The 13,498-nt window shown below is 53.5% G+C and overlaps 1 protein-coding gene across 6 annotated transcripts in view; it reads left to right on the forward strand.

Annotated features, from left to right (window-relative positions):
• MAMLD1 (mastermind like domain containing 1) overlaps positions 1-7,835 on the forward strand; it is a 55,959-nt gene extending 48,124 nt beyond the window's left edge. For 4 of the 6 annotated variants that reach the window (XM_068962781.1, XM_068962783.1, XM_068962782.1 and 1 more), the window contains one exon: positions 5,619-5,659. In XM_068962781.1, coding sequence (XP_068818882.1) covers positions 5,619-5,659 — 41 coding nt within the window. Of the gene's footprint in view, positions 1-5,618; positions 5,704-6,677; positions 7,185-7,253 lie in introns of those variants that run through there. The other 2 variants (XM_068962778.1, XM_068962780.1) reach the window with 1 other exon arrangement.
• The last annotated feature ends 5,663 nt before the right edge of the window (positions 7,836-13,498 follow it).

Consider the following 13,498-nt stretch of genomic DNA (forward strand, 5'->3'; position numbering starts at 1 on the left):
AAGGTGTTTTTTGACCCCACCTGAGATTCGTGTGCACCTCACGAAGTGGGAAGTCAGATGGCCCCACTCGAGGAGGGCAGGCAGAAGAAAGCCAAACCAGGCCTGGCCAAGAGGGCTGTGAGTTTGCATCGTCCTCCAGATTCTGGAAGAAATGACTTGACTCATCCTAAGGAGTTGCATTAGTGGTCATGACAGCAAGATGATGTCCGAGCAGACGTTGCAGAGACTTTTGTTTGGCTCATGAACTTGTTGTTCTGGTGCATGACATATCAGTATGTGCAGGACGTCAGCCCTCTCTGCAGAGCAAAGTAGAGAAAGGAGCACTTGCTGAGAGAGAGTGATCAGAGGATGCTCATCCAGCTGAAATGACCTCTGGGATTCTGGCTTCTAATGGAAATGCTGCTTCTATCTGCGTGGCCTTGTTCTCCCATCCCACAGGCCTTGGCCTGCAGGAACAAGCAGTGCTTTCCTTTCAAGGGCTATTGATTTCTCTCTCTTTTTTTTTTTAACCCTTCTCCTACATGCTGTCAGAGTCACTGCTCTTCGGCTTGTCCAGCACAAGACTGCCAAAGAAAGAGAATTAGCAAAAAACAAATGGGGACATCATCCACTCAGGATGTGTCTGAGTTCCACCCTGGTGTTCCATGTCCCCAGAAGGCAAAGAAGACAGATCCGAGTGAGCTGATGTTGAGAACTCCTTTCCCCAGCATGTTATCTCTCTTCAAAGCCAACCCTTCCACTCAGCAGTGGAGGGCGGGGCAGAATCTTGGCCCTCAGATCCTCACTATTAAGCTATGGAAGTTGGGCCTGCCTTGGGGTGGGGTGGTGGGGAAGGCTTGGAGGGACAGGACCTACAGCTCAGCCCAGACTCAGGAAGGCCAGACTTTCTGTGAGACGGAGAATGCAGGCCCCCACCTCCGGGAGAGAAGAGAGGCGAGCTGCAAAGACATTTGTTTCCTCTGCCGCCAGATCACTCACAGCATGGAAGTCTGGCCCTTCCGGGAGAGATGCCTGGAGTCAGAAGTCAACTGCAAAGACAGAAAGTGGAGAGGAGAAAAGGCGACCTCCAGCTCTCTGGCGGTCATTTTCAACAGCAGTGATTTTTGTGAAGTTACCAATGGCAGCTGCAGATTGGATCCAACCCAAGGACAGCACCATCACTGAGGGGAGGTCCCTGACTCCTGCTCCAGGGGCCTCCAGGGCCAAAGAGAGACTCTCAGCTTTCTCCTGTCTTAGCACCTGCATGTCCCCATGGACCCTCTGGCCCCAAGCCCTGAGCCCGGGTTTCTGCCATGCCTCCCCTCCCCATCCCTTCACTTTGTTCTGAGGTTGTGATTTCCTTTGATTGATTGATTTGTCGGTTTCTCCCTCCATGGTGAGCTTCCTGAGAGTAGACACACACAGTACCACCCCAGGGCTGGTACAGAGCCCCACCCATGGTAGACCCACTAGGTCCCATGGTAGACCCACAAGATGTGTTTGTCAGTTGACTGACATGGGGGCTCACTGGGCTGCCAGGTAAACCCTCTTTACCCACCCGGGATCCAGCAGTTTGCTTTGGGGACCCCAGAGTCAGTGAGGGTGCCCTCCCCATCCCCCCACTGGGCAGGGAAGGGCACGGAGCCAAGGCCTTCGGAAACAACAGGTATGGCCTGCCTTTGCCTTGGCTTCTGGGGTTCCCTCAGCACTCCCATCTGGAGGCACTCCAGAGAAACTGAGTCACAGGCTCCAAGAGTTAGGAGGGAGAGTTAGGACATGGTGAAGTGGGCCTGCATTCACTGTGGACAGCCCGTGTTGTGTCTGAAGGATGCCTGAGGACAGTGTCAGCCTAAGAGCATCCATGCCGTTCAAACAGGGCTTGGGTAGAAGCATCTTCATGGCCCACAGTTCTGAGAAGTCCCCCTCCAGGGGCATTGTGGGAGCCCCTAGAACTCAGATCTCCGTGCAGAATGCTGTCTTCCTGTCATTCCAAAGGAAAAGTCAGAAGAGTCAGTGAGCCATTTCCAAATTTGGCTTCCAAAAGCTATCAAAGAAGGTACTTTTCATAGTGGAGTATTGAACAAAGCAGCCCACACGCTGGAGCTCCTTAACCTTTGAGCCTCTAACACAGAGCTGTGTGTTTTCTGCTACCTGCAGACTGCTCTGTGCGTGGCGCTCTGGGGAAGAGGCAGGAGTGCCCCAATGCTGGAAAAAGAAACCCCACACACAGCCCTTTTTTCTCCTCCTTCACCCCCTCTCACTTTGTCCCTTCCCTCCCTCCCTCTCCCTTTCTCTCCCTTCCCCCCTTTCCTCCCTAGACTCCATCCCTCATCTGTCAGAGCTATTCGTTTGGAAGCCCTTCCCAGTCAGAACACACTCCTCCTGGGGGTCATGGGCCAAGTAATTTCAGGCTGAATCCACCTGAAGCCCAGGAAGCCAGCGTGGGCATCCATGTAGGGGTCTTGCCAACCCTCTGCCTCTGTCCCATCCCCCATCCAGTTAACATGTCCATGGCCTTAGGAAGGGGTTGACTCTGTCATGAAACCATGCATGGGCTGCAGTGGAGAGAGGCTGTATCAGGTGCTGCTCGGGGGCTCACAAGAGACCCCCACCCATGGTGGCTGAAGGCTGAGGTCCGCAGGGCGGCGTGGCCCCTGGGTAGCTGTGTGTTGGGTTCTGCTGTGTTGGGAGGCAGTGGGGGGTTCGGGCCAGCCTTGCGCCTGTCTCTTCCACCTATGCCTAGCACACTTGGACGGAGTGCTACACCTCAAGTGAGCCCCAGAGTTTCCTTGGCCTTAGCATGAAGCTTAGAAAAGCAGTCCCAGGACTTCCTGGATCACCATCCTGGCTGAGGCCTCTCTGAGGGTGGTCCCTTGGCCGGATGGAAGGAGGAGCCTGGGCCCAAGTTCTTTGGGAGACTTTATTCCTTCCGGGGACAACATGGGGAAGCACACCTAGGCTCCCAGAGAGCCCAGCTGCCACTGCCCCGTCGGTGTCACCTGTACAGCAATCTCGAGTGCCATGACAACCACCCGCAGTCCTAGGAAAAGCAGTGATTGCCTGAGCTCCTCTGTAACCATCCTTCAGAGTATCCATCACTAAGCAGCCACTTTCAGCCATCACTTCCTCTGGGTCACTGAAAACATTTGTCATTTCCTGTTTTCTCTATTTTCCAATGATCCTAATTGTCAGTGTCAAAAGGCAACAATTATTTTCTTGGGGCTTATCTTTGGAGCACACTGATTGAGAACAAAGGATGGGGGCCTCTGTCTGCAAAACAAAGGAAGCTGCCTCCTGGGGGGCCTGGAGAGAACGCTCTGGCTGCTCTGCCAGGGACGGGGGCCAGGCGGGGAGCAGAAGGCTGGCGGTGCCCCCCCATGCCCCAGTGGCATGAAGAGGTTCCTGCCTGACAGCAACACCCCCGGATGGCCAGCATCAGCCCTTCTGTTTGGACTTGGAGTTTCTGTGGCCCCGACTAGACTTTCCCTTCAACTCTAGATGTGCTGGATTTTTCTCCTTCCTTGGATGAATGCTGGCCAACATCCCGCTGTCCCTGTAACCCTAACCCTTTAAGAAGCAATTTCTGTCATCTGGCAGATACTGCCCACTTCCTCCACTCTGACCCCTGCCCCAGCCTCGCCTTCACTCTGGTTTCCCAGGCCCTGGGGGTGTCTTCCTCTCTATCTCCTTCCCTTTGGACTCTTGGGCCCATCGTTGTCATTCCCTGCTTTTTCTTGCATCGCCCTCTGTAGCTGCCACCTGCCCCTCTCCCACCCTGTACTACTGTGTCATTTGGTGAACCTAATGGAGCAGTCAATGGGGATGGAATTAGAGTTGGTGTAGACAGAATTAGAGTTGGTGTAGACAGAGGGCCCAGGAGCCGGTCCCAGAAGCAGCAGGCTAGACAGATGGAAGCACTGGACCTGCAGCTGGGAGACACTGCACTTACCCAGCCGTGTTGCCTGGAGCACATCACTGACCCTCTGTGAGCCTCAGCTGTCACATCAGTAAGCTGGGGCTATAGATCTTCTGCCCGGATCTCCTGGCGCAGTAGGAGGGTGACTGGGCAGACCAGAGGTGAGAGCTGCCTTCAGAAATGCCTGCCCACCCTAAGCATCTCAGGCAGAGCCCAGAACGCCCCCCCCCAACCCCCATCTCCCTGACTTCCCAGCGGCATGGCCTTGGCGATCTTATGACCCCTGTGATCCTCGGGTCCTGCCCCTGCAACAACGGCATGCTTTAGCAGGAAGGGGGCCGCCCCAGGGGAAGGGAGGCAAGAGCTTGGACAGGAAGCAAGCTAAGGGCAGGATGCTGGAATCGCTCGCCATGTAGTCCGCCCACTGCCACGTGTTCATGTTCGTCCTCTGCCTTGGCAGGAACTGAGGCCGGGAACTGCCGCCAGACCTGGGAGCTGGGCACTCTCCCAAGCACCGGCCGTCTGCCCCAGCCCCTTCACACACCAGTCATCCAAGAGTGGTGAAGCAGGCCACCCGGGCAGCCTGTGTTGTCCGGTCAAGTCTTCTTCTGGCCTCTGCAGGGGTGTGGGGGATGCAGTTCCAAAGTAAACTCAGGGAGATGTGCTCCCTGATGGGGCTGCCTTGGATGTTGGCACACGGAGGAGCAGAGAAAGGGAGAGAAATGGCAGTGGGTGAGCAATGGACTGTGAGTCATACCCAGGGCCCAGCCACAGCCTGGCACCAAAGGGCTGAGGGTCTTGGGGCAAGTTATGCCTTCTGCAGGCCCTCAGCTGGCTCTCTGGTGGTGGGCCTCTCGAGGCGCTCCCAGACTTGGGGCTGGGACTGCAGCCCTGAAGCTTGGCTCCTCTCTGTGCCCACCCAGCTTGGAGATGGAGATCAGAAGCCGGTTCCCGTCACCCATGCTGCTTCCCATCAGGAAAGCGAAGGGAAGCTGGGAATGAGTGACTACTCTGGGTGTTGGGCAATGCATCCATGTGAGCAAGTGATCACCCCTACTCTTCATGCCAGGACCACCCAGAACGAGCCTTGGCCCTTTTCCCCATGACACCCTGGGCACCCACCACCACATAGCCCAAAGGCTGCTCTGCCCCACCCCTGACATCCCCAGTTGGTTCAGCCATTCTTTGCCCACGTGTTTGGGAGCCCAAGGCCCATTGCTTAGTGTCCTCTGGGTGCAGCCAGTTTGGGTCTCCCTGAGACTGGCCTGCCCAAACTCTTGTCAGCATTGCCGACATGGTTTGGCCAAAGCAGAGGAGTGTAGGACTGTCACCTCCCTCCTTCTACATACTCTGCTTCTATTAATGCAGCCTAATGTCACATTTCCTCCTTTGGTGACTGCATCTCACTGCTGCCCTATCCCGAGCAGAAGGACATCGAGAATGCCTAAACCTTTTCTCTCCATGCTCTTGCTGTTTAGCTCTGTGTCTCCGCCCCATCCTATGCTGTCGCAATTGCTTTTTAACTCAGGTGCCGAATCCTACTTGTATCCATACCTGTGGAGTTTTGCTTGGGAGGGTGGGGCATGCATGTGAGTGTCAGTTGGTGTGTTCACTCATGCTTTCTGCTACACCAAAGTCACGTCTTGAGTCTCCACACAGCAACACCAAGGCTAGAATTTATTGGTAGCCCGAATCTAACACTTCTTTTTCATCTTCTACTTAGCGAGAGAAGCAGAGATCAGGTCTTATGGCAATGACCCCTGAACAGCGCAGTTCACGTATCGCCCAACGGATGAGTCAATTTCAAGGTAAACAGTTAAAAGTCCATGTTCTCAAAGGGGTGAGTGGTGGAGACTGTGTGAGGTTGGGGGAGAATTCCCTCCAGCATAAACCATTACTGAGATGATTCTGGAAAGCATTGATGAAAAGAGAGTAGGTCTGTGAGGCACTGCCATGGCACCTTGGTTGGATCTGTCGCATGGAAAGTGTCAGTAGAGTCCCAATTGAAGGCCCAGTCTTAATGACTCTGAAATCACTGTTTGATTGAAGAGACTGACTCAACCATGTAATCAACATTGATTGGCTGAAGATACAGCTGTTAGCCAAACACTACAGATGATCTCTGCCAAACTAGCCTGGGAGACGTGTTAAGCAGTTGTCCCCAGCCAGTAGTGACATTGGGCCAGGATAGGGGTATTCCTGCCTGGGGCTCGGAGGAGGCTGCTTGCCTTCCAATGAGTGTTCAGCATCTTCGTTGTAGCCTGGTGGCGCCATAGCACTATCACTCCTCCATTCTCTTGCAAAACCCCCTTTTCCTTCGGGCCTGATACCAGCTGAATGCCCCCACCTGTTCAAGCTGGAGTGGCATGTCAGGTGTGCCTTAGCCGCAGGGACCAGGCAGACAAGTTCCAGGCCAATGTCAAGAGGTGGACATCCTTCAGGGGATGGGTGGTACCAAGCTTGTGTACGGATTGTATGGGGTTTATAAAAGCAGGCCCAGACCCCGTTCATGGAGCTTAAAATCTATGGGCATTTTCAGTCCAACGTGATCTACTCTTGGGTGGAGGGGAGCTGTGAGCACAGACCTGGGGGGTCTAGGAGGGCTTCCCCCAAGAACTGCAGTCCAGGCTGAGGGTGGAGGAACAAGGGGAGAGGAGGATGCTCGGTAGGAGCCAAGGGCAGGAGGTGAGAGGTCAGTGCTGGGCCAGTGGCTCCCCGCTGGCCACTGCAGCCCAAGTGGAAGACACCTTTGGAACTGACCCCTGCTTCTCTCTTTCGGTAGCCATCCAAGATCAAGTCATCTCTAAGTGTAGCCGGACCAAGGCAAGCTCCCCACCCAGCCAGTGCATGATACCACCCAGAGCTGGGCTCCTTCATAGCAGTCTGAGTTCAGGAATGGCCTCACCCATCAGGCAGCAGAGCCAGGAGACCATGGGCATGCTCTCACCAATCCTCCACAGGCAGCAGGGGATTTTCAGCTTCAGACCCCCGTTTCCCACACCCTCACAATTGGGCCACAACCCCCTGGGCAGCCTCGGCTCCATCTACCAGCACATGGAGATACCCAAGGCTGCGCCTGCAGGAGCGCCCCTGCCTAGATTCTATGCCAGGCCCCTGGGCAGCCAGGCCCTGGGTCCTCACCATCTCAGACAGCCGCATATGTCAGGAATGTCCACTGTACTCCACAGCACTTCCTGGGTGGTGGCAGCAGCATCTCTGCACACCCCAGTCTTGAGGGAGCCACCCCCGAACCAAGCAGCTCATGGCATGCAGCAGCATTATGATAGCAGTGCCATCTTTACCAAGGCCCTTGTGACAACCTCCCTGGAAGCCCCAGTGTTTCCCTTGCAGCAGGCAGTTGTGTCCCCTAGTCGGATGGCCCTAGAAGGCAGACCTAGCCAGAAGGTGGGTCCTGCGCCTGCCAAGCCCAGCTTCAGCCTGCTAGGCAACAAGAGTATCAGGCAGAGCCCAGTGCAGGGCCCCGTGCCCACACCACATGCCACCAAGTCCCTCCAGAAAAGTATGGTCAGCTTCGGGCCTGAGAGTCCCATCCAGGCCATCGAGCCACCAAGCTCTGTGGCTGCCGCTGCTGCCCCCTCCATTGTGGCTGCCGGCCAGTCCCCGGCCAGTCCCTGTGACAGAACAGGGAGCCCATCTGAGTTGTCGTCCCAGTCCCCACTGGACGATCTTATTTCACTTCCTGACTGTTCTGAAGTGGATTTCGACACTTTCATGATGGATTCCACCGAGAGCCCAGATGAAGACTGGATGGGCAACCTGAGGCTGATCAGTGGCACTGTAGAAGACCAGGCTGCTGACAAGGGTGCCAAGGCCCAGAGTGTGGGCCACGTCCCCCAGAATGCTGACAAGCTTTAAATGCCCTAGAAACCTCCACGTGGCCATCACTCTGGGGAGTGATGTGAATCCATAGCAAATTTACCACTGGCCCCACACAGCCACATGCTTATTGCCTCATTACAATTTGAGGGGCGGCAGCCCACACCCATCCCTCTCTCTACCTGTGACAAAATGGAAATCTGGTGATTTTTCAAGCTACCTGTACATATCTGAAAATTTTGTACATGGTTTTCCTAAACGTTCATGACAGAAGTGTTTTTACTGCGTTTTGTGAGTTTGTAATTAAGATGACGGCTTTCGTTTCAACAGAGTTGTGTTTATTATGCCATTGTCCGTGTGTATTCTACATTGTTCAAATATGCAGACTGTGTTGTTCACTCCAGCCATACCTTATCAAACCAGGTGGCAGAGTTGCTTGCGCTTTTGATGCAATGGTGGATGTGACCAAGAGATGTTGTGCAAACTGACAAATGCCAAATAGAAACTCACTTGGCCATCTATTCCCGTTTCCACTAAAACTTCTATCACCCAGTGTGATTCTTAATGTCTTTTGCAAACCTTGCAGCATCTTCTAGCTCTTTCCTGATGAGCCTGTTACAGCACAAGCCATTTTATCATTAAGTAGCCTGCAGAGGAATTATTTGCCAGGAGGTAGAGAGTTCTGGCGGAGAAGGCAATGGCACCCCACTCCAGTACTCTTGCCTGGCAAATCCTATGGATGGAGGAGCCTGGTAGTCTGCAGTCTGTGGGGTCGCAGAGTCTGACACGACTGAGCGACTTCCCTTTCACTTTTCACTTTCATGCATTGGAGAAGGAAATGTCAACCCACTCCAGTGTTTTTGCTTGGAGAATCCCAGGGACGGGGGAACCTGGTGGACTGCCGTCTATGGGGTCACACAGAGTCGGACACGACTGAAGTGACTTAGCAGCAGCAGAAAGTTCTGGATATTTGAGAGAAGCAAAGAGAGTTTGTGAGCTGGGCATCTCTGAGGGTTCTACCCTTTATCACTCAGACAGTTTGTACTACTCTAACAGGCACCTTGCAGGGTGGAGGCAAGATGCTCCTGATTTAAGGCCTTTCAGTATTTGTTCTGATGTAAGGCTCTGTGGTCTGGGGGAAAAAATGAGTCTGTAAACATGAATAGTTGATTTGGGTTTTGTCATTGATGTTTTCTATTTGCAGTTTTCATCACGTATGTTTAAGTGTCTTTCAGAAAACCCACACCCACTGTCCTGTAAACTTTTGTCAATGTCCAGACTCTTTGTAATGACATTTTAATTGCCACCTGGTATTTTGCCCCTGCATTTGAAATCTGGCATCTGTTTCAAGCAAGTGTTTTTTTTTCTTTGTTCTGTAATAAACAGGAGAAAAGTACCTCTGTGTTTTCATTTTCCCAGGGAGCATTCAGAGTCTACAAACCCGTGTCAGTTAAGCCTGCTGATGTCTTTGGTTCTTTCTGATGGTGCTCCCTGTCTTGGAGAGGGGCAAGAAGTTTGTGTAGCCTGCACTGCGATCCTTTCACATCACAGCATAGAACCACATCCTTTATGGTGTAGGCCGCTAAGATGACTGACCGCACTGGGGGCAGGGGGCAGGGGGAGGCTTGCCTTGAGAAGCTAGTTCTCCATCACCACCCTCTTTCCACTGAGAGGGAGACAGCCAATTCAAGATCCAATGTCTCTCATGTAAGGGGTTACCCACAAAGGGTGGCTGGAGGTTGCAGGGACCTGGAGACTGAAATTCCATCACTTCACACAGAGATCCAGGAAAACCCTGGTGAAGGCATGGTCCTGGGAGAAAATGGTTTTCCCACCCTTCCCCTCCCTGTCCCTTGCCCTTCCCCCAAGGTCTGAACTAAGGGCAACCCTGATATTCCTGAGCACTACAGAGGGTAGAGCCTGGTGGTCTGGGATGCTGGGCCAATGGGACATAGGAGGTGTGCCGCCATCTTGCCCCCTTCAAGCTCGGTGCCCCATTTCTGGGCCCCGCTTCTCCCGACCCATCAGTCCTGATCTGCTGCCCAATCCCCGCTTGGCCTCCTCCTCTCCCCACCCTCCTCACCAGCAGTTGCCGGCAGCGTCTTGGCTGCAGGCTGTTTCCAATTTAAACTGCATGAAAGCAAGTGCTCTTGTCACCTCACAGCAAGAAAGTGGCTTCTACAGAGTTTCACTGAAATGTGGCCCCATTTTGAAGCAGATCCTAAAGAGATGGGACCTGTGCCTCTCCCACAAGGTGCCAGGACTTGGTGCATAGGTGGCAGAGGTTGCATATGGAACCACATCTCCCCAAAGGCAGCGAGGAAGCTAGTTGGGGACCCCTTTGCACACACTATGTGCTGTAAAAGTGCAGCTGAAGCACCAGCTGCGATCACATGTAACCAAAATTGAATACACACATTTAGCCCCATAACTGGCAGGGAGAAGACCTACTCATCGTCAAGGTATAGGATGTTCCAACAGAATGACTTTGGGGGCTGAGGAATGCAGGTACAATGCAGCAGGCCTGTCCTGTCCTGTCCAGTGGAGCCTAAAATGCTCTAAGAAGCATCTAAGGAGATGCCCCCACGCGCCACTCAATGGCTGTTACTGGGGGCAAAAATCCACAGGGGTAAAGGCAGACCTCCCTAGTCTGTGGGCCAAAGGGATGGTGGAAGCAGTCAGGGGCCCAAAGCCCCAGTGGTTGACCCACCTGCTCACAGAGCCCCTCCTGCTTCCTACAGAGCACTCCTCGTAGATCTGGGGAATGGGAATGTCCTGTGAGTGTCCCGCAGCTCCAAACATGACTCCATGTCAGGGGCTTGGCCTCTGTTCCCCCTGTGTTAACTCAAGTGCCCCAGTGGTGCCAGGCCCCAGGCAGGCCCCAGCTGCCCCTCAGGGCCTGACTGGGGCATTTGGGCCCACCTCTCTTGTCCCCTATCCTCAGTGGGCTCAGGGGTAGCAGGACTCACCTGCCCAGAAACTGTTGCTCACAGCCAACCAGTTGGGGTGCTGAAGGCCAGCCAGTGCAGCAGAGCCTCCTCAGCTATGCCAGCCTTCAGAGTCCCGAAATAAAAGCTGAGCTTGGCCTCCTGAGCTGAGTTAACTTCCCATCCCAATCACATATTGATCTCAAGGCTGAGCCAAAGTGGACAGCACCCCCCAGCACTTCCTGCCACCTGACCCTGCTTGGCCTCACTGGCCCCAGCAGGCCCTTCCAGCCTGTTCCTCCTAGCAGTGGTTGTCCCAGGCTACCCCTGCCCAGAGATGGCAGCTCCCACCATTGTGCCATCACTCAGCTTCCCTCTCTCCTGTACCCCTGCACCGTCAGCCTCTTCTCTGCTGGATTCTTCCCAAGGGAGTTGAACTGGGCCATATGCAAAGGTCTTCACCTATCTCAGCCCATCCAGCTGTAGCTCTGATGTCCTGCCACTCCTCCCCTGACTCTTGTCAGCCCAGAGCTATCTGACCCCTGTCCTGCTCCTTCCCAAGTAGACTGGCTGCCCAAAGGGCCAACTCCCGGCCATAAACCCAATGGAAGCTTCTCGGTCCTTCCAGAACAGCACTGCCCCTTGGCTCCTGGGAGTCCCCTGGGATGCTTCTTCCCCTATGAGGTCCATTTTCTCTTGTTGCTTCCTCTCACCTGCAAGGCCTTCTTCCCTTGCTCTCTTTCCTCCAGTTTCTACCCTGGGAGACAAACAGGTTCCTGAGCCTGCATCTAGCCTCCAAGCATCTCAGAATATTGACAGCCCAGCCACAAAGAGCGTGGTGTGTCTGGGCAACAAAGAATGAAAGCGTTTAGATGCTGCTCAATGACCCCCACAAGGAGGGTTCACCCTGAACCTGCTTCAGACAGCAGCTTTGGTTGGAGGCCCCTGGCCTGTGCAGGTCCTTCACTGGGAGGGCCAGGAGGACCTTGCAGGTGGGGCCTGAGGTCTCCCCATGGGTACACGAAGACCTGCAGTCACCAATGGGGAGGTGCTCTCTACACACCCTGTCCCATCACCCTGCTCTTCAGCTCTGAGGCCAGTCCTGGGGGAAATGCTGGAGGTTGCCAGAGAGTTATGTGAGACCCCAAGGCCTCCATCCTCCCTTAAAGCAGGCTCCAGCCCCTTGAAGGTCTATTTCTCATCAGTCCCCCTTCAGTCTGGAAAGTCAGGGGATCTGGAAGTGGACACGGACTTTGGGAGAAGCACAGGCCATTGGCCATTCCATGATTCAACAAGCATGCTTGTGCCAGGCACCAGCGGGTAGACAGACATGGTCCCCAGCCTAATGGAGTAAACCAGGGAGTGCATCTGTCAAGGTCATGCACAGGAATAGTACCAGGAGTAGATTACGAGTGTGTGTGTGTGTGTGTGTGTGTGTGTGTGTGTGTGTGTGTGTGTGTGTGTTCTCCAAAGAAACAAAACCAATAGGAGATTGATTTGCCATAAAGAATCAGCCTACACACTTATGGAGCCTGAGAAGTCTCGTGGTCTCTGCTCTGGGGCCCCAGGAAAGCCTGTGGTGTCGTTCCTAAGACTGGAGAACCAAGGGAGACAATGGTGTAAATCCTAGTCTGAGGTCTGAAGTCCACAGGACAAGCTTTCAGGGTGTCCAGCTGTCAGGCTGCAAACTCGGGCAGGAGCTGGGACTGCAATCCACAGACTGAATTTTCTCTTCCTCAGGACAACTTCAGCTTTGTCCTGAAGGCCTTTCAGTGTGGCTGAAGCCACACTATTCAGGATATTCTCTTTTACTTCACATCAGCTGACAGTAGATGTTCACCACATTTCCACAGTACTTTCACATCAGTATTTGATTAAATAACTGGCCCATGTAGCCTAGCCAGGTTGACAGGGGGACAGATGATTGACACATTAGCAAAGACAATCACAACAAGTTGCATTAACATCTATAAAGGAAACACAAAAGGGGCAGAGAGTGAGAGACCCCAGTGTCATGGGGCTGGTGGGGACACTCAGGAAAGAGTGATTTTACTCTCAGGGAATGAAATCTGAGCTGAGATGAAAGGATGAGAGGGAACAAGAATGAGAGGGAAAGAGCTTGGGCAAGAATGTTCCCAGAAGAGGAAAGAGCACATACCAATTTGGGAAGGAAGGGGGAAAAAGTCAGTGGTTAGGGCCCAGTGAGCTAGACGGGGAGGGAGGAGTTGGGGTCCCAAGGTGGACAGGACCCTGGAGTCTGTCTTGATTCCACAAGGGAAGCCTTGGGTCATGCCAGTACCTCCACTCCGGCTGGAGGATGGACTCCAAAAAGAACGGGGGTGGCTGGTGTTGAGGGCCTGCTTCTCCCTAAGGACTTCCCCTGGATATCTCCAATTCTGAAGGTCTAAGGTGAACTTCTCAGGATCCCTGCAAGCTCGGGAAGCCTTCTGCTCAGTGGAAGGTGGCCATCACACCCTGCTAAGGGCCTCAAATCCACTTGGTATTCAAGTCCAGATCTGGGAGTCATCTACGATGTTTGTCTTTCTCTCATCCTTTCTGTATCCTGGAAAGATGGGATTTCTCCCCCACGTCCATCTGCAAAATCTCTGTGATCACAATAAAAACCCCAGCAGGATTCCTTTCTGGAACATGACACAGTGATTCAAGGCGACTCATCTAGTAGTTCAACAAGACAAGAATTGCCAGGAAACTTCTAAATAAGAAGACTCCAGAAAGGGTTCTAGCACTATCAGATATTAAAATGTATCGCGAAGCTACTATATTTTAAACAATGTGGCTCTGGCACAGGAAAAGACAGATGAGTCAGTGGAAAGGAAAT

This window comes from Capricornis sumatraensis, chromosome X (assembly GCF_032405125.1).
Source record: "Capricornis sumatraensis isolate serow.1 chromosome X, serow.2, whole genome shotgun sequence".
In the NCBI taxonomy this organism is placed as follows: domain Eukaryota; kingdom Metazoa; phylum Chordata; class Mammalia; order Artiodactyla; family Bovidae; genus Capricornis; species Capricornis sumatraensis.